The 25342-nt window shown below is 38.4% G+C and overlaps 1 protein-coding gene across 6 annotated transcripts in view; it reads right to left on the reverse strand.

Annotated features, from left to right (window-relative positions):
- Positions 1-25342, reverse strand: part of ATP2C1 (ATPase secretory pathway Ca2+ transporting 1) — a 47017-nt gene that overhangs the window by 15424 nt on the left and 6251 nt on the right. For 3 of the 6 annotated variants that reach the window (XM_031590300.2, XM_031590298.2, XM_031590299.2), the window contains exons 3-14: positions 18094-18173; positions 13774-13884; positions 12733-12849; positions 11274-11363; positions 9838-9873; positions 8918-8979; positions 8441-8549; positions 5159-5314; positions 4446-4514; positions 2646-2721; positions 2129-2195; positions 917-1041 (exon numbers count right to left, since the gene is read on the reverse strand). In XM_031590300.2, coding sequence (XP_031446160.1) covers positions 917-1041; positions 2129-2195; positions 2646-2721; positions 4446-4514; positions 5159-5314; positions 8441-8549; positions 8918-8979; positions 9838-9873; positions 11274-11363; positions 12733-12849; positions 13774-13884; positions 18094-18173 — 1098 coding nt within the window. The remainder of the gene's footprint in view (positions 1-916; positions 1042-2128; positions 2196-2645; positions 2722-4445; positions 4515-5158; positions 5315-8440; positions 8550-8917; positions 8980-9837; positions 9874-11273; positions 11364-12732; positions 12850-13773; positions 13885-18093; positions 18174-25342) is intronic. The other 3 variants (XM_031590302.2, XM_031590301.2, XM_090142460.1) reach the window with 1 other exon arrangement.

Genomic DNA, 25342 nt, shown 5'->3' on the forward strand with positions numbered 1-25342 from the left:
GCATCTCAAACTGTTACTGAAATTTCAACTGATACTCCTAGCAGCATCATTTCCCAGCTAAGGTGTGACGTACTACTAAAGCAGCAATTTTTAATGAGACTGAAAATAGTTACAGAAATGTGGAAATACGTACATGCTGTTTTAACTCAGGAAAAGTATTTTGAAAGAGCGTTGCAGTGTTTTGGCCTTCCTGGACCCAAAAGCCAGACTTGCAAAAGCCACAAAAAACCCTGCAATGCTCATGAAACTCTGCTAAGGCATTAGGAAAAAAAGTGTTTCCAATCTTCAAAGGAAAAATTAAAATGCAGCAGAATTACCCAAAACCTATTTCTATTTCATTTCCATGTCCTATGCATGATGTTTCATGACTGAGGCCACACACACAAAATGTTTCTAAAGTCATTTTAAAAGACGAAAGCTTAAGTTTTAGCATGAACACTATAACGACCTTAAGGTGCATTATTATAACATTTTTTCTAATATTTAAACATGGATTTGCTTCCAGCTGAAAATAACATTCCCAAATTCCTGCCAAGAAGTTGGTTTAAAAATCATTTCCCAAGTCTGCTATTTGACAGGAACATCTTTGAGCAAACTAAAAATACTTCCACTGAAATATTTTCACTGTTCTACCACGAACTAAGAGTTCTCCATACATCAAACTACACATGCAGGTTTGAATACTGAATGTCATTAGTTTGACACGCAATTAATCAACGAGCTGACAGCTGCAATTAAAACACTGAGTGGTCGTAGGGCACACAACTCATGTAAAAGGCATTCAGTTTAGAAATGATACCACCATACTGCCAGCAAATAAGAACACTTGCTTTATTTTTACCATTGGCCATTAACATTCCAGTTGATTTCCTAAGATTTATGTCAAAATACCATCTCAGAGCTAGTCCTGTCATACCTAAAGTTTCAACAATAGGCAGTTTCTTTACAATAGCCCGTTTCTTCACCATTCTCATCACACCAAGGGCCAGCGTCACTGTTACTACAATTGGGAGTCCTTCAGGAATTGCAGCTACAGCCAAACTGTAACAAAACAAACACACAAATACCTTGTCTTAGAATGTCACAGGTAAACACACAGTAATGATGTATTTACAGCTGAGAACGGTGCTCCTACAGCTATCTGTTAGTGGAAGCTAAAGGCAAAAGGAACCAGCTGTCATTTAATTCTAACCATATACCACTCATTAAGGCACACTTTGAAGACAGTAACAACATGCAATGGCTTAGATGCTTTGACTCAAGCAAACGTAGTTTTGGGGGGTGGGGGGAGGGGGAATTGTGCATCTGTTTTGGATTTAGAAAACTAGTTTTCTGAAAAGCAGCCCAGGATGTGAAGAGTCAGCACTGGAGAGAACTGGAAAAAGGTCACCACTTCTAGAGCCCAGTGATCCACAGCTTCCACTTGCAGATTGCACTATGGCAGCACGACAAGTGTTGGAATAGCACAGAATTTTGTTTAAAAAATTAAAAACAGTTGACAGTAGTGTAAATGAGATCGCAATATTTCACACAATGCTTGAAGTTGCTTGAAGTTTTTGTTGACCCTTTTTATTTAAAACAACAATGAAAAACCAAACACTTAAATCTCCGTAGATCCTGTTATTTAAATAAGTGCTTTCTGTTATTTAAAGAAACTCTTCTGCCTTGTGCACCATCCAGGTAATTAGCAACTCAGCAACTTTTCTGAGAGTAGAGAATTAGAGCATACAAACTGTGTTAATTCTCAGCAAACAGTATCCTAGGATGAAGTTTCCATAACGTGCTAAAAATTAACTGAAGAAGTACATGGTACAAGGCTGGCATTCACTTCATTTTATTACTTACAAAACTGTATTTTATTTACTCAGCTGTACAATTTGAATTTCTGTCACTGCTTATTGCCTATTTATGGATGTTCCAATAAACTCAGAAATCACCACACATGTACACGGATATGAGGAGATGGGCACACAGTTACCATATCACTAAGAATTATTAGCTTCCTTTTTTGCAGCACAAAGTCTATTACTTATCTAAACTTAAAAACAGAATCTGTGAGGACATACATTTTAATATACATCAAAAGCTTTCAAACACAACCTACACTGTTTAAAGACAAAAATCTTACCTCACGCCAATTGTGAACATATCAAGGATATGTTTTCCTTGCAACCAGCCAACCAGCATAATAACTCCTACAAAGAAAATAGCTGTCATAATAAATACAAAGCCATCGTGTACTATAGCCTAACAGGAAAAAGAACTCTTAAAAAAAATCTGTTACTTCCTTCACTGCTGAACATGACTCCATTATTATGACAAAGATGAAGAAAGTTTTCGCCAGTCAAGTAGCCCAATCAGACCTGCAGTGAGGTGCTCACTTCTGCACACCTTGAATTAGAATGTAAGACATGCTGCAATTTGAAAGGTAGCATTTAGAAGACAGAAAACCATGTTTGTGCGAAGAAGCAAGGAAACACCCTTATGATGAAACTGACATTATTAATCTTCAGACGATTACTTGCTCATTAATTAATGAACTCATTAAAAAGTGGAGAATACAAAAAAGATCAAGTCCCTCAGTCTTAGCAGGCCCATAGGTCAGTCACAAAGTAAACTGTAGGTGTTTGCATAGATTTTCTTACCTATTATACCAAAGGAATACAAAGAAAGCTGTTTTCCTAAGAGATCCATGCTCTTCTGCAACGGTGTCTTTGGAGCCTTGGTGAACAACAAACATCCAACAGTTAACAAGAACAAGTTAAAAAGTATAATCTATATCAAATATTTCTTCAGCTGTGCAAATTTCAAGATGTTATCTTGGAAACTACTTGACTAAGATGCAGCTATATAGCATTTTTCCACACATTCACTGAATGAAAAGACAGGCTACTTTGTTCATCATGTAGAATTCAATGAATTTGAAGAACAGTTCAAGGAAACTAAGTGAAATTTAGAAATACCCTGTAGGAGTTTTGTGATGTTTACAGCAAATCTAATATAAAAATTCGTATCAAAGACTTTGCAAAAAAGCAAGGTTAACCAAAATCAACCACATTTCTTCCAGACATAAAAGACCTTCATAACAAGAACAAAACAGACTTTTGGAGGCAGAAACATTAAAGCCCTGAACGACCAATTCTACCTCAGGAAGAATTTGCTAACTAGTTTCAAAAATAGACAAATAGGAAACCATATGAGTATTTAGTGCCAAAGATAAACAGGATATCAAAGGAAAAAAAAAAAAACCCAAAACATTATATATCAATATATATCAGGAAAGGAGATTTTTACACTGGATGCCATTTAGTTTGTTTTGTGGTTTTCTTTGTTGCTCTTTTTTTAAAAATACTAATATATGCTGGATTACAGTATGGAAAGTGTGGCAATAGGAGGGAAACAGGTTAATTGTAAAAATCTCTGCTGCACAAGTCAAGGCAAAACAGTGCCCACGCTATGTAGGGAACCTGACTTAATAGTTTAATTCACTTTTACCATCAAAATTTGCTTTTAAAGTAAGATTATTATAAAATAAACATCAAAAATAATCCCAAAGTACTCTGACATTTCAGAATATTGATGGTGTAGAATGCTCACATACCTTTTTTTTTCATTAATAATTGCAAATATTACCATACAAACTAAAACCCATGGAATGGATCATGTTTTCCTTGCATGTGTAATAAAGCAGATTCCACTTTGGGTGACTGGACAGCAGTATTCCCTTGAGTGGCATAGTAAGGCACTGCAGCTAACAACACGAGGTCAGTGGTGCATTCCTGGCTGACACATCTAATGCCCCACCTAATAGCCTCAGAAGCTCTGTTTTGACACATTTCAGAAATGTAATTCAGGAGGGGAAAAAAAGTGCTGCCTATACTGTGCCTGATTGTGTCCTGACAGCTGGAGACAGACTGTCACCTTCCGACCCTGTGCTGGTCAGGCAGCCAGAGAAGAGGTTAGAAGGCCACAGGAACACAAAGCACTCAAGAAACTGACTTCTGTGTGGAGCAGAGTGCTGCAATAAAGAAAGTCACTACAGGAATTTGGTACACTGAAGTCGAAGCAAGCTTCGTAACTTTAGGAGGATAAGCTAGAGATTATGAAGCAGCAGAAAATGCACACAACCCTAAAGTACATGGTACAAACTTTGATGGGAAACATAGTCCTGTGCACAAATCTAGTTGTTCCATTCTTAAAAAGCTTTCAAATATTATTTTCAAAGATAACATATTTAGGTCACTTAGGGATAATGTGTTACACTGAATTCAATTATTGCTTTCATGTTCAAGAGCTAAGATTTGTTTTAACTAGAGAAGAACATGAAAAGCACTGCAATCAAATCTAACAAAGTTCCTATAGAATAAACCCCCAAAGTATAATTTTAATGAATAAAATATACGTCTCTAAAATACACACCCATGTTTCTAGATATTCACTCTTACCTCTTCTGCTTGCATCATTTTGAAAACCTCCCCGAATTCAGAGTTTTCTCCTGTTCCAATAACAATGCCCTAAAAAACCCAAATAAATAAAAAAGTCAATTCAGTTCTAAAGTTTCATTTTAACATTAGTGATTGTTCTTGATAGCTCTGACTCAAACACTGGGCAAATGCCATTTAGTCTGCTATGATTTTGTTAACTGTGTAATTTTAACTACTGATACAAATGAGAAGAATTTTTGTTAAAAAAAAAAATATTTCAACTCTCAGAAACAAAGTGCTATTCTGAGTACTGCTGAACTATTTAGGTTTAGTTACAGATAGTTACCAAACAGTGCAACGCTCAGCTAACACCAACCACAACCACAGGTCTTCATGCTCTAACACACAAATGCAGTTCTACAAGTTTGGGAATACCACATCCTAGACAGAACAGTTTCACATCTGCTTCCTCTCAATTTGAATACTCTTGACTATAGGTTTACTTTCAGTCTCTGAAAAAGCACCATTGAGAACAGCTCTGCACTGTGTTACAGTAAAGTCACACATATTTCCAGTAAACATTTCTATTTCTACTCCATTTCATTCCTGTTTTAGAAAAATGAAAATACATGCAGCCAGTTATCAACTGGTAAGTGAGCATTAAAAACAAGAGCCGGGGTTATTCAAATAGTTAAAACTTGGAAGTTATTCTTCCCTATCACTCATAATTTTACCTTTGCTTTTCCACATCTGACCAAGGTTCCCATGAAAGCAATGTTGCTCCTTGAAGTGAGGTCTCCATTGGTAGCTGCTGGCTGAGGAGCTGTAGATTTAGCGCAGGGAGCCGTCTCACCTGTGAGGCTGGATTCATCGATAGAAAGGTCCACAGCCTTTGGAAAAATAGACAGACTGCTAAGAGCCATGGCAATCAACTTTTATAAGTAGCTAGAAATGGTAATAAAAACTTCCCAACTCTGACCATTAAAAATATATCCAATTTATTCACATGGAAGAAATTATATGCCAATATCCACTCTATTTTAAAGCCAACAAAGCAGCAAGCATTCCTACAGAACGTTGCAGCGATGCTCTCACTTTGCAAAGTCAATGCTTACTCCTCATTTTATGTTCTGGACTTTTTCTATAAAACAGTCAAGAGCTTGTAACAGATGCATTCCATTGGCAAACAAAATAACTGGGAATGCAAACACATAGACATATTATATCCCTCTCAATTCTTCCTCTGTCCAGTTCCTCTTAGCGTGGTCGATTAGGAACACAACAAGAAAAAAATACACTTTAGAAAGGGTTTTTTTTGTCCACAAAGTCCCTACAGAGAAAATGCTATTCAGGCAAGAGTCACAATAAACTGGAAAAATGTTAAAGATGTCCTTCCTTCAGGTTTCCCACTTTTGTGGGATTTTTGGCAGCAAGTGTGAGCAGTTAGAGAAGGAAAAGAGAAAATCTCTTTGAAAGGAAATCCCTTGCAAAGAGTAAGTAAGAATCAGTCACACCATACTTGGTACCACCACACGTGACACATCATTCTGAGGTTAAAGAGTATTTTAGGTTTGGTTTTTCGGGGGGGTGAGGGCTTTATTTTGGGTTAACTTGGAAACTCTCCAGTTCTAGCTGGACAACAAAACGCTACTAGAGCCAAAATAATTTGGTCAATGTAAAGAAGAGAACTGTACTTTTCCTAAAGTGCTTTATGAAGAGTCAAATCCCCCTAATTTCTGCTATTCTCTTAAGTAGCTACAAGGACAGTACCCATTTTTAAAAGATGGATGCTGAATCAATAAAGGAAAGTGGCACTTGTCAAAAACTGAATCTTCCAATCAAAGCAATAAAAAACAATTAGAAACAGTCCTACAGTAACGCTTTATTTGCATTGTATTCCTCAGACTGCAAGATTGAACAAGATGAAGTTACCACAGTGCTACCGTTCAGATTTATCCATGAGCTCTGAATTATTTGTCATCTCCACCAAATTTAATTTTGTTCAAAGCCAAAGGTGTTACAGTCACGTCAGTTCTTGTTAGAAAACTTGACGGATGTCTCATTAACCTGCAGAAAACTTAGGCCAGAAGTGCTCTTCAAATAACAGCTTGAAAAATAAGATAGCCCCACAAGATTAGCCCAGCAAAGAAATTTCTTTGCAAAGTAAACAGCACCTAAATAGCGCTTCTACAAATTTCTAGGACAGCATCCATGAGAACATGCTGTAGCAATTGCATTCTTTATCTGAAAAGACAACTTCCCTCTGGTCACCCGTCCCCTAGCAATGCCCACTGGGACAAGATGATTCTTCCAAAACAATTGACACTGAGGAATAGCTAATTCCATTAGTCACCATATTCAGGAGGAAAAAAAAAAAAAAAGAAAAGGAAAAAAAAAGCTTTAGCAAAAGAAAATGTAAAAAATCTCAATCACTGACCCATGGAAGCATGGAAGACACCATAATTTATTCTACAATCATTAAATTTAGCCCAGGGTTATGAGTCATTATTTTGAAGATTTCATTCCTCTATCTTTACAAAGTTTTACTTGCCATTGTTTACTTTATTCATGTGATACCAGCTTCCAACACAAGGACAATCAAAATGTTAGATTTCATCCAAGCACTTGCATCTTTGAGGCAATTTCTTTAGGATATTTTCATGGAAGAACCTAACATCCCATTAACACAGTAAAACAGTAATCCCGCAGTAACTCTAGTACAGTTAACAGTAGAACTACATTCTTGCTTTCTTTGTCCAAATACCTTATTTTCATGTAACAACTTCTGGCTTGCAGGTCCTTAAATAAGAAATGTAGAAAGCAGAACTTACCATTACAGTAAGATTGTGAAGATGTTTTTTACAGTTTTATAAAAATAGGTGCACATGACAGTATTTCCTTATACAAAAAAAAAAATTAATACATCTTCCAGTTAATCCTTATTTGGATCACTTTCTACCCAACTCCAGCTAAATATTCAGAAAGGGGTCTTAAATAGTAAGCAAGTGATTTGCAAGGCCATATTCATCAGAAATGCCAAAATATTTTATGATTATATATATTATTCATACTTCCTTGTATCAAGGACTCGAAACTGATCTACGCTCTAAAAAAAAAAAAAAAATTAATGCTCACATTCTACTGATTGTTCATCTTTTTTCAGCAATGAAGAGGAGCTCTACAACTGTAGGGAAAGAAGAAACTAGGCCACATACAAGAGAGACTGGCAGGATGTTATATTTTTGCCAAGTAATCTTCCTAGGCTTTTTCTCCATCTACAGAGAGATTAGGCATAAGAGTGACCAAGAAACAGGCACAAGGCTAAAGGTGGGTGAAATCTCATTTACTGATTAAACTGCGTATAATGAATGGAGCAAAAAAAAAAAAAGATATAACAGCATAAATTAAGGTCTTACCAAGTTGTGTAAATAGTACAGACTTGATCTGTGTTACCGTGGCCAAAAGTTTTTGTCATTCTCTAGTAGTTTGGTGCACATCTATCTTGATTTGGGCTAATCCCCTTTTCTATGAACAGCACCCCAGCCAAAGTTCTCTTAGAGAAAGCACAAAGTACGTTCAAACACATCACCTACACACTTTCAGTGCTATAAACAGAGCATTGAAACATCACAGTGTGTAGTGAACACCAAGATTATATCCTAAAGACCAGTGTAAATAGAGACAAAAAAATCAGGAGCTAACAGCTGCCAAAATATCTTATAATTCAGACTGAAACAACTCTTTCGCTTGCTTAGTTGAATACTTTTTCTGAATGCTAAAGTTTTCAAGAATGGATTACATACATGAAGTCAGAAAATCCTATTTTCCACAACCAAAAAGAACATATACTCAATGCACAACGACATTTGCGAGCTTAATTATTTCACAATTCAATCCAACTAGCTGTGAATTCCAAACAAAAATACTTACTGCAGCTCAGTATTCAGTGCACATCTTCTCTTACTCTCTGTCTCACAAAAAGAAATGCTATTAAATATAAATGCAATATCACATACCTCAAATAAACGCAGATCAGCCGGGACTCTGTCTCCAACAGACAGGCAGACTGTATCACCTGGGACTAAGTCTCTCGCAAGCGTGTGTTCCACTCTACCTTCTCGCACACTGCGGGTGTAAATACAAGGTCAAAGCACATAACAACATCTCCTCTGGTGTTTTGTCTGGGAAAATCAAAGTGCTGACCATGCACTGAAGTGTTACTAGTTTCAGCAAAATACAGTTTCAACTTCGCTGTTCATTTCTTCAGAGGGTTTGTATCACTTAACATCATCTGAAGCATCCAATGGGCAAAAATGCAGAGTATTATTTTAGAACCATACAACAATCTTTAAAACGACTCAAAGCAAATTATGTTCTTTAAAATCACAATGGCTTGCTATAAAGATGTTTTAAGTAAAGCATTTTTATTCTACTCATTTCACATTAAACTTAACATGACTTAATTTGAGAGGGAGGACGTAATGATTCCATACCAATGGCATTCTGGAGGCACAAGTTTACTAAGCTCTTCAAGAGATTTTTCTGATCGGTACTCCTGCAGAGGCAAGACAGACAGTTCATCAGATGTGGGCATACCTCATTTTAAAAGCTGTATTAGGACAATTTTACGGAGGCTTAGTTAAGATATGCCCTTCAGCAGTTCCTTGTTAGATAGACTTTAAAAAGCAAACATGGTCCAAATGCTAAAATTTCACAGATTGAAGAATGTAACTACATCCAATTTTTCTGAAAGACTAGAAGAGGTCCTTTGCATTCTCCTTTAATACTTTCAGGGCTTTCTAATACTTAATGGTAATGTTTCTAAACTCAGGGATCAGACACACAATCACGTTCTACAGTTTAGTAAAGTTGTACCAAAAATACTGTGTTCATGTTCTTAACCCCTGGAGAAGTAAGGTAATACAACTCACCTCTAACTCAATTCACAGGTTAGAAAATAAACAATGATACGAAGCACAAACAGAAAGCTATTTTGCCTTAGGCACACGCTAAGTAAAGCTGGGTATTTAAAGAATGAAACCAACTTTTTTTTATTATTTAGGAAACAATTTAAAAGAGTTGGGGGGTAAAATTCCATATAAAATTGCAGCCAGAGTGATACATTTAAAATACATTTTCTATGAAATTTAATATTTTAAAGTACTTCAACACTGTTTAATCTGAATGTTTCTTTACACTCATTCTTTTGTTGCTGATTACAATAGCCATATAGATGCATAAAATGTTAAAGTAGAACAAATCAAGCACTTCAGAGAAGGCAAAAGACTTGGATGAAAGCACAGAGCTCTTTAATCAAGCACTGTGCAGCTGCACATTGCATCAGGACAGCTACTTATTAAATATAAGAGCATACATAAAAGCAATAATCTCATCTGTACAACAGATGTCTTACCTGAACAAAGGCAACTGTAACAACAATCAGTATCGCCTGTAAGAAAACAAAAACAGATAAGAGAATTCCAAATGGCGATGAAAGTAAGTGATATTTGCTTCTGCCCAGCCATAGTTATTACTACACATCAGCAATATGGTTTGGAAACAGACTCTCATGCTCAAAATGACTGGCTAACCTCCAGGCCTGCTAAAAAAAAGCAACACCATTGTCTATTTATGCCTATTCAGTGGCATTCATGTGCCTTGGTAAGCTGGTATTACTAAAAATAACACTGACAACTAGATGGTGACTTTCAAGTAAAAGTTCCAGTGCTTGGGAGGTAAACTGTTGTGTGTTTCTAAAAGGTGAGCAAGATGTAGCAGTGGAGGGAGTTCCATAACACAAATAGTAAAAAAAATGTCTGACTGAAGTATTCACTGCCATGTTAATTGTCATAAAGCATCAGGTCTGGTTTAAATCAAGTAACTAGATAACAGACTAAGAATAAACTGAAGACTAGAAATAAAGTAGTGAGCTGAGGAACTGGTCTGGAGCCATCAAATATCTAAATTATGAGAACAAGTAGAAGCAACTTGTCTGCCCAAGACTACCAAGGAGTAAGACAATACACTGACCACACCCTGAACAGTCAAGATCCCAACAAGGAGGCAAAACAAAATTTCCCTGTAGGAATAATCCAGGAAGAATAGAAAGGCATCACAGTAAGCCTTCCCCCATATCACACACAGCTCTGGTCACAACACTTCAACGTAAACATCACGGGGCCTGTATGCAGGCAGGGTGAAAATGAGTCAATGAATGAGGTCTATTAGATAATGAGAAAGATCAATTTTGTTTAAAGTATGACCTCCTCCCTCAATATAGTCTCTAATTGAGCTTTGTTATACTAATTGAATTTGTTACTCAAATTGAGTTGTTACAGTCATTTCTTATTGGCTGGCCTGTACCTTTGAAGATACAATCATATCTTAAAAGTACACCCTTTGTAATTACTAAAAAACTAAATATGACCATTTTGAAAGAGACACAGTCTTCTAGAACTCTTAACTAAATCAAAGATAAATGCAGCAGCACTCTCTGCCTTAGCAATAGAATACTAGTAAATAACTATATATATACACACACAAAAATATTTTCCCTCTTTCCATTGAATATTACTACATGAGTTACACATGCTTCTTTTGGAGGCAGTATCACCTTCTTCAGTTCATGCTACCTGCCACAATTTGGCTCCCCTAGGCTCACATCAACATTTCACAGTTTGTGTCTATGTGCATCAAGATGCCAGTACCCTCCAAAAGCAAAAATAGATAAATCACCTTAATTAATTACAGTCAAATACCGCCCCATATTAACATTCATGTGATGTTCAAAGTAAAAGTGGTCACCCATTCAGAAGCATTTTTTCAGAGGATAAGATTTGAGTTCCTTACCACAGTGATACTGACAGCATCATCAAACTGATGCATTAAAACACTGATGACGGCAGATGCCAGGAGAAGCATAATAAGGGGATTTTTAAACTGCAACAAAACAGAAGAGTAATTCAGCAATAGTCCATACAGAAAGACTATTTTATCTACACCTGAAAACACATCTAAAAAGAATTGACTCTGTACAGATTTTATTTGAGGGCTGGTTGTTTTAAATATCAAAGGCGTTGAACAGGCTATATTCAATGGCAACAGAAAAACATTTCTTGATCCACATTTTCAAAGTCAAAATATCTCCTTATTTGTTTATACTGCATTTAAACACATACAAAAAAGCCTGAAACATATTCAAAACATTCTTGAGGTAACAACAGGCAGATCCCGTTCCCAGAAATTTATTATTACCAAGGCAATTTCAGAATTTCCAATTCATGACTTCTTGCTTTCCAAGATACAAACTTTCATTTTAGATCACGTGCTTTCTTCAGATTTCTAAGGCTAAATTAATAAAGGATCTTGTGTCTACACGACAGCTCGTTCCTAACGCTGTCAACAAGAGAACTCTTACAAAAGAAGTGAATCTTACAATAGAAGCAGAGGACATTCAAGAGCACATATGACAAGCACATCCAAAGCAAGTACATATCTGAATAAATGCTACCTAAAGCAGGCTTTGATAGTATGCTTTAGAAGCATTCTGATGCATCTAATTGAAGCTATGGGTGGAAAAATGAAGCATTAGACAGCTAGTATGTAAAGATGCTCCCACTCCTATCACCAATCCCATAATTAATTATCTATTACTTGAAGGTCTACTTTAGAACTTAAATGTACTGCTGCTTACACACCTTGTAGGAAACATCAACCAAAATGTTTAACATAAATTCCTTAGAAAACTCTTGTTTGAGAAACTGCTTTAAATAACTTTGCCATAATAAGGGAAGCAAAATATTGGCAAAGTAGTGGCACTTTCACACCATTTGGAGATGCTGGACAGGCTCATATTTATAGTAAATCAATAGGCTGACTCCATCCACACCTCCAGTTCATGAGCAATGTCTTTGCTTTTTCAAATTTTCCTTTGCCCATCTAGTTATTCACACTTCATATTCCATTTACACATTTACCAGTCACACGCATTTGTGCCTGATTTCAGTGCAATTCATGCTCAAGCCATTGCCTATAAGGAGCTTTTTCTTCTCCAGTCCTTAAGCTAGATACAGTTGGCAGCCTTCTGCTAGATGCAAACACTTATTCATGAACAAACCATGTAATCTAAACATTCATTTCTACACCCAAATGAAAACTTTTTCAATACGTATGGAAGATAATTCCTCACCTAATTTCACTTTACCCCCTTTTATCAGAATGTATTCATGTACATGAAAGCTACAGAATAAAGTGTAAAATTACTGACTAATTATTAAAACAAAAAAGCAGAAAAGACAAAAATCTCAACCTGGGAAATATATTTTTTCCAGAGAGGTTCATCTTCACTAATATCAAATTCATTCCATCCATGGAATGCCCGTCTGTGACACACTTCACAGTTTTTCAAGCCATTCTGAAGATTAGCCTATTAAGATACACAAAGAATAACACAGTCAGCAATTACACTATAAAGACAGACTTCAAAATACATCTCAACACTTAAATAAAGGGCCTTAGAGTATAAAAGTTTGGCCATCAGGAAGACAAATCTGGTGCTGCTGTTTGTATGCCAATGAAAGCTAACTACAGTTTTAAAATAAAATTTGACAAAAAAAAATATTCAACACAAAGTTCACCAAACTAAAGCAGCATCTGCAGTTGCACATCTCTAAATGACTGCTGATCTTCCCTACATAAAACTCATCAGCAATCCAAACTGTAGACACAGCTCAGACTCTTGAGAATTATGTGAGGAATTTGGCTACTTGGCCAGATGACAGCAATAGCTTCAAAGCCTTGAGTTGTCTGTGGGCAATATCTATTATGGTGTACTCCTCAAGCAGTCAAGCACACCGAGATGAAAAAAGATCATCTATCAAGAAAATTAACCCAAATTCAATGGTTCATAAATCTGTCAATGAGTAGCTTTCTCAACCCCGTTCCTCCTCTTAGAATGGAAGCTAGCAGATTATATTAAGGACATTGAGAATTCCATGAAGAAACAGAAGTGATAGTTATGAAAAACAGGACAGAGATCTACAGGAAGAAAAAAAAAAATCAAACCAAACTCTAGGAGAGATTTCTTAACAAGAACACAATCTTCAAACTACTGAGAAGCCCAAACATTTTCAAGCTTCCACCCCACTCCAATAACCAATTTTCCTCAAAAACATTGGAGATTAAAGCATCTGAAGTAACAATGTAAAGATCAATGCACTTTTAAAAACGGACAACAATTAATATCAATCTGCTTGATAACACACAGGCTTTCAGTGGCAAGATCTGTCCTTAAGAAACGCCAAATGTTTTGTAACATCAGCACAGCTTTAAGAGATGCACAATTACTCACTTGCAGAATGCTTGCAACTTCATCAACTGGCAATTCACTTGCTTTTTTTGAGGACAGTACAGGAATCATTGTCTCATTGTCACCATCGGGGATTTGTTCAAGACGTGCAACCTAGAAACAAAACCGAAGTCTGAAGGATGAGGAGCACTAACATTTCAACAGCACATGCCAGAGCAGTGCAGCATTAGTGCCACTGAAAAAGCATCTTCAATAACTATTTGCAATAAAAAAAATAAGGATCTGCAGATTCACTTTATTTTCATGCAGTATCATATGTGCAATTCTAAAACAAAACACTGGGTGTGTAACTGACAGAACTGTATCTGTAACTATGTGTTAAGCCACAGCAAAGGTCCTTAGTTACATATTCATGCACCTTTAGCTCCCTATCATCAGTAACTGGGCAGAAGGTAATAATTCCAGGTTAAATTTCACTCCCTGCCCCTACTTTCTACCTACTGATGAAGTCAGTCTAAGCAGGCATATTTGTGTGTCACTGCAGACAAAGAAAGGAGAAACAGCATTAAGAACACCACAAACAAGGGCACAGCTGCATGTGAAGTCACAGAACTTAACTGACTACAGTACAAGAACCTCAAGTCAATGCTGTTACAAGAAAACACTGCTTTTTAAGAAATGCAAACATTTTTCTAGTGCAGAATAGTGTTTTAGTAACACTCAGCACTGCATTTAAAGAAACTGAAGAGTTTCAGAATTCTTGTTTATTCAATATTTGAAGCTGAAGCGATGCTCTCATTCCGCTCCTTTGTTACCCTCACTCTTATCTTGCTGCACCCACAGTTAATTCAGATCTCATTCACCTCGCTGCTGCTACTCCATTCTCTGGAGCACACCTACCACGTAAGCATGCACACCACAGAAAATGGTTTTTTGCATAGAATTTGAATGTGCCATTTAATGCCTTTGTACAGTAAAGGTTTTGAATTTCCTCTGCGGATGCTGTAATACAAATACTTGGTATTAGAAGATTACAGCATTCTTATCCCCTAAAAAGCTATGTCAGCCTTCGTTTTCCATACCACACACAGCTCTGCAGAGTACTCAAATAAGATAGCTGCGATTAATTCAACTTCATTCTTGTTCTTCCAGTTGCTTACCTAAGTAAGATTACACCAAGCCTTCATCCCGTGGGCCTGAGGGAAGAATGAATGAGGGTAAAAGCACCACAGGTGGAGCCACATTGCCATGGAGCTCCTGAACTTTAGCACTGGGTAGGTACTTATTGAATCCCATGTAACACACTCATGGAGGCCTTCTTAAAAAGTGATGATTGAATACACATCGTATGGTATAAATATAGACCTTTGCAAAAGCTAACTAGAAAGTTACTATTTCCAAACACTTATGTGTTTCAACTGAGACAAATTAAGTTAAAACGTTGCAGGAGAAAATAAAAAAAACTCACATTACTTCGTGCCATATCTTTCTCTCAACATTTGTTGAGATTCTTTTAAAATACTTCAAATATACGCCAACTGCTTTTGACATCAGGGAAAAAAAAAAAAAAAAAGGTATAATTCTGTTCCTAGCAAGGGATATCTTTATGAGACGTAAAGACACAGTAATTCAATGCTTTCCAAAACCAGAAGTGGTAACAAGAACTTGCACCAGGCAGGTTACATTATTCTGCACCAGTGGGACAAACATTTATCACACGGCCAAAGGTTTCTCCCACAGCACAGCACCCCTCTGCAAAACTGAGCTGTATTAGAGCAACTTATACTAGAGCAGCAGAATGGCAGGTACTGCAGCTAGGAAGGATGCAGACATTATGACTCTGAGCCTTACAAAATACTCTTTGGTACATAAATATTCTCCAGGACTTCACCACTGGAAGTGATGCAACACCACAGTCATCCAGTCTGCCAAGCAGGCATCCAGCCTTCACTTAGCCATAGCACTACTTGTACTAGTGTCCACAAAGCACTTGATGCTTGTGACACTCAGTCTATAGAAAGAAACAGTGTCGTTCAAATCTGCCTTGCACAATGTTCAGTATATATTGCACCCATGTGCAGGCTGCAAAGACCGAGTCGGGCTCAGTGATCCTTACAGGTCTCTGCCAACTTGGGATATTCTACGATTCTGTGACCCATTCTGAAATACACATCCAGTTAAGGCTGCTGAGCCTACAGATAGGAACCAATTCTTTGTTTAAACACTTCAATTCTCAGGAAATTGCCAACTGGAGATGATGCCTTTTCGTTCTTCAGAAGTTTACACTCTATTTACACTTGCTGCTGTTTCAGTTTTCTAGGATCACATGCTCTTTGAACCCAACATTTACCTAGAATTTTGCCACAATCTCCCCCCTTTGATACAACACACTACTGAACGACAGTCATGTTCTTTTCTTTACAGTTTCCACTTTAAATACTAGCATTTGATTTTTGTAGAAAGGAACGCCAGAGATGTGGTATCTGGTTACCAAACTCCACAATTTAAGGCTGAAAACAATTAAGCCTAAGTACTATTTCAAAACAAACCCACAAACACATGATTTTGACCAAGATGACCATATGCTCAACTAAAACTGAGCAACCAAGCCTTCCCAGTAAGAGCAAGCAGAAACGTGAGCCGACAGCCATTACAAATTTTAATGCTGAGAAATCTTTTTTCTGCCTATAGTAATGGACATGGCTGAGAGGCTTTCAAGAAATGTGTGGATGTGGCACGGAGGGATGTGGTTAATGGTATGGAGGCAATAGGTTGATGCTTAAACCGTATGGATGGTCTTAGTGGTCTTTTCCAAACCTAATGATTCTATGATTCTACGGCCGTAGACTCAAATATCAGTTTGAAGAAGGCATGCATTTACCTGATCATTTCTTTAATATTACCAATAAGACTTCAGAAAAGACTATTAACAAGCTCTTTACAGATATCTTTCAAAATTAACTATCCTTAAACACAAGTGTTAAAATGATGAGGCTTTTCCAAATAAATCTTCATTAGCATGGTAGAACTGTGCTACACCAAAGCCTATTTTGACAACCTTTTCATGTCAGGCTCAAAAAACAAAACAAAACAAAACAACCCACTGATTTTGAACACACTGCATTCAAAGCACCTCCCACTTTTAAGAAGAAGAACACTGTAAAAACTTTAGGCCATAAATCTAGCAAAGGATTAGAAAAATAAAGGCTCAGAAGGTCTTTTTACAGCCAGTTTCCTTCTCTAGAGCAAAACTAGTTATTTTAAGACAATTCTGGATGTATCCCTCAGGTAATTTCTCAAAAAGTTCTACAATCTCTGTGTAGATTGAGCTCTACTTACTATTCAGAAAAGAACAATTTTACGTCCAACACTTTGCCACCAATTACTGAGCCAGTAAGAAACTGATCATTTTTCCCTTAATCACCATCTTCCAACATACCAAGTGGGTTAACACTGACAGATTTAAGGCCAAAAAAAAGAAAGTTGGAAAATCACTTCCCATCTGCTAGTACGTAATAACCATATGCAAACAAATAATTTTGCCTTTATTATGCATTACTGCTACACTGCAAAAGAAAGACTTCTTAACATAAGAGTCGCTGACATTGGAAAGACCACTAAGATCATCTATCCAGTCCAACCTATCACCACCATGCCACTATGCCATGTTATTCAATGTGATATCTATCCTTTTCTTGAAAACCTCCCCACACAGTGACTCCTCCACCTCCCTGGGTGGCATTCAATACTGTCTGCAGCATCTGTTATTGTACCCAACCAAAGCTATCCCCAAACCCACATATCACAGGACTCAAGCCACATTACAGTAAAATCTCTCTTCCCATCCTGTGGTGCAACTCTTTTTCAAATATTTATCTGTTAGTATCTTAGAATGCTTCATATTTCACCGCAGGCAAAGATCCTGTATGGATAAAGGAGCTAAGAAATGGTGCTAGCCAATGCTGCCGTATCAGTTGGGCAGCACAGCTGAAGCAATGATTACAGCTTTCCACTCCCCATTCACAGTTAAACCTACCACAGAACAAAGAAGCAGGATGCTAGCTAACAAAAACAAGCAGTTGCCCCAGGAGGGACTTTTCCTGGACCAATTCCAACATACACACCACCATTTCTATGGCAAGAAACACACATCAGTCTTATGACCACGGAACTGTGACTAAAGCATGTTTATCAAAATTAATGTAAGTTTGTCTGGAAGGTTTGCATTACTGGAAATTGAGAGTTCCTTCCTATTCTTTTCTGAAGAAAAACATGTAATTTGTCTACCAGCTTTCTCATACACTACAAGATTCTGTCTGCCTTCTTTCTACCACCACTGGAGACCAAGTATCAACATCCTACCTTGGATGTGTGCAGCAGCAGCTTAGCATGGATACTCCATAGTCCATTATCAATCAGCAGGGCTCTCTGACATAGAGACACTTTACAAAAAAAATGTAAAAGGAAAATTTTAGCTCTGCATGCTCAGAGAATGCAAATGGCAGGACCTACATTAACTGGGTGGTCTGAAATTTTTTCAGAGCACTCTCACAACAAAACCTATTTTTAGATAATCTTGTGAGCAAAACACTTTGGCTAATTAGCTAATGCAAAGCACTTCAAGTGTTACATGCGGTTACTCTCAACTGACCTACAAGTGCAAAACGCAAAGGCCACGTGGAAGCAGAACTACTCAGAACAGTAAAGAGAAAGAAAAAACAAAACCAAGATGTTTAAAAAAAAAATACAAAGACACTGAAGTCACAGAAATTAAAAAGAAACGTGGATCCTTTCCTTGAAAAGTTCCATTAGAAAGGCAAGAGAAAGAAACAGCTGGGTTTGGGGACTCTGCTCCTGGCAAGGACTGCTTATCCAACCGTGTGAGAAGTCGCAGTGGCAAGCTGCAGGTTGGTACAGCCAGCTCTTGGGAACAACTGCAGCACAACTGGAAATGCAAAAGGATGAATGGAAGCACTGCCTCAACAAGCTTTCCAGTATCTGCCTGCTAACCATACCAACCACCTGAATCTTTCCATCCCTTCAATCCGCCTGCATCTGGCCCATCGGTCCCTGTAAAACTGAATCCCTTTCAATTATTACAAAGCAACAGTGAGTTGCCCACAGATTCTTCAAAGCTGCATTCACATTCTGGACATGATTGCTACCAGTGCCTGATGAATCTGTACTATGAGCAAAACCTCGCTAGAGTACAAATCAACTTAGGCCAGACAAATTCTGTACTGTGCCATGCCCTGCCCAGAGATCTGACCAATGCCATATCATACTGCATTCCCCAAATCAGAAAGGACATATGCTTTTACACCTTACAATCACCTTTTCTGGGTTATTAATTAGTGATATGCCTTGCAAATGCTTGTGCTTTTCTTATTAGGTTGCAGAAATAGTCAGCACCTCTTCAGTGTACAACACCATTCCTCCCAGCCCATCCTGCCTCATGCATCAGCTTCCCTTTTTTATTTACCTTTCCCTCTCCACTGAGCAATAGTCAATCTTTAACAACATGATAAAAAGGTCTTCCACTGAAACAAAAGCTTCCATCTTCTTGAATATTCTATATGACCAAACTCTTAAGTAATATATACCAAGTGATTTAGAAAACTCAGATCCTATTAAGCAAGTTCTTCTCTTGTCATGTGCAGTGCAGAGCAAAGTGCTGGGGATGACAACGACAGATCAGTATTGTGACAAAGAGCAGAATTCAGGGGCCAAAACACCTGGTGGAAGTGAGCATCAGGAACAAGAGCAATTTTAAGCAGACATCTGCATATGCAACAAAATTAAATAACAAGTGCTTACCTCTTTTACACTGTCTGGCAACCTGAAAGCTCACAGGGACAGAGAACTACCAGCTGTCAATGAGCACAGGAGCCCAAGTGCTGGTGCAGAGACTTTGGAACAGCACCTGCTAGGCAAGGGCTCCACAGTTGTGAAGCATAAGGAAAGGCACTTCATCCAGAATGGTATAACCCTTTTCTCTGTCAGTTCCACCAGGTATGAAGCACTCACGCAAAGTCTTGTCCTATTCATCAGCACACAGCAGTCAGAGGTTTTGGAGGTGCAGACCTCTGACCATCTTATTATTCATCTCCAAACTCTCAGTTCGAACAGGTATCATGATTATGATCCCAGAGAGCTACATTTTAGCAATGACATTAAAAATCTTTTTTTTCCCTGGATGTTTCTGCAGCTCTTTTCTAGTAGACAAGGTGCTCCTAGTAACCTTGAAAGACATCCCAGTCCAATGGCCCAGTCCATGACAGCAAAACACTGCAAAAAACCCAACTAAAAAAAAAAAAAGCACTAGGCATGCTTAATAGTTACAGCAAGGCCCAGACTGACTGCATGCCCAGAAGCAAACCCCAGATGCACAGCAGGGCTCCAAGGTGGGAGGCTGGATGCAGAGGAACACAGAAAGAGTTCTCAGATTGCTTTGGGAAAAGCAATACAAAATGTGGTTGTGGCTGTGATGCAATTTCCTTTGAAATCCCTCCAGATCTTAGCAAGAATTAAGTCTCCAGAGGAATTCAGTAGTTCTATTAATGTAAGGAGTAGGTGGAAATAGTTGAGCGTGATGCATACAGATTTAATAAATTAATAAGAATTGGTAAAAAGCAAGCTCACAAACCGTAACTGCAGAGAAACTACAAGTGCACTCTGATGAAGTAAATTTCATTTCTAACACTTTATTATTGGCTTTTGAACTAATCTATCTATATTTTATTGATGGATGTAAAACTGGAAGTTATATTCAAGGAGATTTCATCCATGCAGGCTGCACTGATAGAGCTGGTTGTACCTCATACACGATTAAATCATGAAGATCAGTACTTTCCTGTATTCTCAGCCAGCAATTTCTCCAATAATGGCTCAGAAACCTGCAAATTTAGCTATGAAAAGAGCTCTAATATTGTCTGATCCATAAACCCCTATAATGGAAGAAGAATCAGAGGAGATGGGCCAGAGCGATGTGCCCATGAAGCTCAGGAAATAATATAGGGTGTAACTGACCACAGCTGTTGCAAAACAAGCCGACTTCATCAGGAACACAAAGGGAACCGATTGTGGCCTTTGTTTCGGATAAACAGCTCCATCAGATGAGCAGAGCAACTGACTATCATTGCTGAGTGGATCAACTGGCAGCATCAAACGTTTTCTCCCTCTGTTCATTAGAAGTGTGAAACCTCTCTGGGTCCACCAGCACTACAGGCTCCTCATGTGGAATACCGAGAAGAACCTGGTCAGAGAGTACTGGGCTCAAATACCTTTACTGGAAAGAGTGCTGCTTTCTCAGAGCAACAGTTGAAGTTGGCTCCTTCAACGCAGAAACATTCATGACCAGTTCTCAAGAAACATACCTTGCACTGCAAAGAGCTGTCCCTTCCCATCCCTTCCCACCCCCAAAAGGTGGAAGTCTGCAGACTAATGAGCCGCTCATTTTCTATCAGGCTCTGTTTGCTCAGCACACCGGCAATACTTTTTGAAGGCTTTGAAGTTACTGTGCACCATCTCCATTTGAGTGGAATCTTTTCCGAAAGCGTGACAATTTTTCACTTCTGGGAAACAGCTGCAGCAGCCCCGTATTCTAATATCCAAAGAAATTTGTTCCTATTCAACAGCATTTTAGTTTAAACGTCTTACCAGGAGTCTCCACATCAAAGGAAACACACGCAGAAAAGTTCTGTCTCTAAAAAAGCCAGAAGGAAAGAGACACGCTAATTTGCATTAATGAGTTCTCCCCGCAGAGCAGATTTCTGTCCTGGGAGGTCACATGCTTTCAGCCCATCGCCATTGTGTTATTTCATGGGACTTTACAGAAAAAGGGTGGTATTCAACCTGGTGCAGAGACCACCCGTTAACAGAAGGAATACAAATACCCAAATGAGAGCAACCTCTAAGCAGCTCTACAGCCTGAAAAAGCCTGTGCTGTAGTCCAGTGCTATTTCAGCAGCACTTAAGGCCCCCCTGAGCCAACAGCAGAAAGGTACCTCTTGGTACACAGCACTTCTGGAATTCTGATCAATTAAGCAACAGAAACCTGAATTCTAAAGCTGACAGGTTAAATCAAGGTTTGCACAACTGAGAGAGTCATAAAATATTTGCTATCTGCTTCAGTCAGTCTAAAGAATACCACAATGCTCCACATAACATCCAAGTGATTTGGGCACTGACAGCGTGGTGCCCCATCCCTGGAGGGGCTCAAGGCCAGGTTGGATGGGGCAGCATGGCATAGTGGGAACCAGCCCTGCCTATGGCAGGGGGTTGGAACTGGGTGGGCTTTAAGGTTCCTTCCAACCCAAATCATTCTGTGATTCATCATATAAAAGCTCAATAACTACGTACTAAAAATACTGAAAAATTACTAAAAATATTTAAGTACCAAAACTATATTATTTAAAAATAACTTGGCCAAGAAATACATCTCCACATCTGAAATGCATCTTACTCTCAGGACGTTACGTCTTTTCTTTAAGAAACAGAAAGGAAAGTAGGGCATCAGTTCAACTGAGGATACCAGCACAACACCAAAATTGGGCAATTTTCTGTAGTTGCAGTATATACTCCATGGGGTTATCTTGCAAGCCTTGTGAATGACAACTGCCTGCTCTCTCACAGGCAGAAAACATTCCACAGATATTTCACAATAACGACACCTTAAGCTGACTGCAGTGCTGCAGACTCCATTAGGAAGACTGGCCACAAAACTTCAGACTAACTAAACCACTCCATCTCTGAGCAAACTGCCTTACCTTCCTTTAGCCCATTTGTGCACTATACATTTGAATCTCTTAAGAAAACCAAATATTCCACCTTTGAATACAGCCAAAAAGATATGCTAGCTGGACTACTTTTGTACACTCTGGTGGCTGTACAACAGTGAATTCAAATTCTTGTTCCCCCAATCACTGAGCTGCCAGCAGAGTTAGCAAAAATGCATTGACAAACACCAGAACAATTTGACTAACAAGATATTTGGCCAAAACATTCCATTTTGATTCTTCCTGTTTAAAAAACTCCTTGAACACTGAAAAAAATTTCCTTGAACATTTCATTTGTTTCTCGTTACTTATTAACAGAAGAAGAAAAAAATGCAGTATCCTAAGCATTCACTGAAATTCATCAGAACAATGCCTGTAGAATCATAAAATCCTTAGAGTTGGGAAGGACCTCTGAAGGCCATCTAGTCTATCACCCCTGCAGTGAACAGGGACACCACAGCTGATCAGGATGCCCAAGGCCTGATCCAGCCTCACCTTGAAAGTCTCCAGGGACGGGGCATCAGCCACATCACTGGGCAACCTATGCCAGTGTCTCACCACCCTCACTATATAAGATTTAGGTTAGATGTAAGGAAAAAATCTCCCCTCTTTGAAACCATGTCCCCTTTTTCTATCACCACAGATCCTGCTAGAGCCTGTCCCATTCTTTCCCGTAGCTCCCCTGGATACTGAAAGGCCACTCTCTGGTCACCTCACAGCTTTCTCCAGGCTGAAGAGCCCCAGCTCTCCCAGCTTCTGCTGAGACCAAAGTCTCTGTAAGACAGCACTCGGTCAGCCCAGAAACTCACTGCCCAAGAGCTCAGCTGCCACACCTCACTTGGCTCCAAACGGCACAAGCTTACTCTTAAATCCTGATTCACATGAGGCATTCTAGAAATTCAAGGCCAGAAGACTTAGGGCAGAAATACCAGTCATTAATCTTGCCACAGTTGCTAACTTTCTACAAGAGAACATTTCAGCTTAGAAATAAGATCATATGGCTCCCCTCCAACAGCCTGCCTCCATCTCTCATAGCTGAACTTCTCAAAATGACGGATGGCACTGGAACAGCAAACACCAAAACATTTTGGTACCCTGTGGGATACTACCAACATCCCCAGAGCATGTATGGACTTAGCAGCCATGGAATTGTAACTAAATGAAGTCTCAAACAGACACGTTTGCTCAGTATTTACAGTTCAGATTTGTTTAAAATAATGAGTGAAACTCCAGGAGCTAACTGCTGGTTATACACCTGGCAGCTATGGAGCTACTTCACAATGTAACAAAATAATATTCTAACAAAAACCAAATCAATTCAAACTGACCGTTTAAAAGAAATAAGGCCAAGCTGGCGTCAGTGCCTTTTAAAAGGCAAACGTAATTCACTGTGTTGATACTCACAATAAGGTTTCTTATAATTAGTATCAAGAAAGCAGCAACACTGTAATCAAGATTTGCTGGTGAATTATGTATGTGTAGGAAAAAAGTGCTGCAGAAAACCTATGACAAAACATTTTAAAAGCCTTTGTAGATTCTGCAACCTGCATCTGCCAACCCATTATCCACTCTATCCCTTCTAATTACTTAGACTAGGATATTTACAAAACAAATAACTAGAAACAGATGCTTGGCCCATATTTACACCTTGATTGGTGTATTTTATTTTCCTTCTCTTCCCAGCATGGCAGCTCTTTCATTCTTTCTAGCTGATACCAACCCCACTGCAAATGTCAGTTACTTATCACCTGAGCTTCTTCACCAACTCAAACGTACAACAAATGAAATCTACTCATCTTTAACCTATTCCACACAGACAGCCTCAGCCTTATACACCAAAGCCATGGCTACAGAAGAACAGAGTCAATCAAACATCCCGCCTGCACTGAGCAGCAGGGGCTCTCAGCCCCTCCAGAGATCCATATGTTCATTATTTCTGATATGAACTGGACTCTCCACGAGCCCATGCAGCTCCCTAACTCAGCAGTGCTATCCAGCATGGGGCTGGGGGGAAGAACGGCCAGGCAACAGTCATAGTGGCCTATGGAACCAAGATCAACACTCATTTGTCAGACTGGACATCAAAAAGAAACAAAAATGCTCGTTTCTCTGTTAAATTAGGTACCTTAATTTTCCTTATACTATTGCATTTCGTAACTCACTAAGAGCCTGATGCCATAGATCCCGATATAAAAGGGCTACAAAGCCAACAAAACAACTAACCTCAGATTCCACAGCATCTGATCTCAAACACATCCCACATTAAACCACTTCCAGATTATCACAGGTTAGTACTGGCATATCTGCATGGAAAAATCAGGGAGAGATGAAAACTACGCCATGATCTACCAACCAAACACACAACAGACTCAGAGGTGACACCAGCTGCAATTCAAAAAGAAAGCCTGTATTTCTAATGCAAGGCAAGTGCTACACTGGCAGTGCTATGATAACTAAATACGTAACAGGTAGGAAATTATCTGTTAGAGTTGGCCTTCACTGAAGACTTCAAACATCATGGTTCGAAAAAATAAAATAAAAAAAACAAACAATCCCTTCCCTCACTTTGTCTTCCAAGTTAAACGGAACAGATGTCATTTATGCCAACATCAATGTAAAGTACTGCATTCCAATTTTCTCTTAGCGAGCCATAGATTGAAACAAACTGCATTCAATGAATACAAAAATTCTTGTTTCACCTACGCAGATGATTTATTAAACAAGTAATGCCAAAAGACATGTGAACTGCTGTGATAAGTCCAGCTCCATTTCAGAATTTGGAACATTTTCCATCACAAAATTCATACTCATTATTTTGGATGTTACGTTCAAGT

Source organism: Phasianus colchicus, chromosome 6 (genome assembly GCF_987193195.1).
Source record: "Phasianus colchicus chromosome 6, bPhaCol1.hap1.1, whole genome shotgun sequence".
Classification (NCBI taxonomy): domain Eukaryota; kingdom Metazoa; phylum Chordata; class Aves; order Galliformes; family Phasianidae; genus Phasianus; species Phasianus colchicus.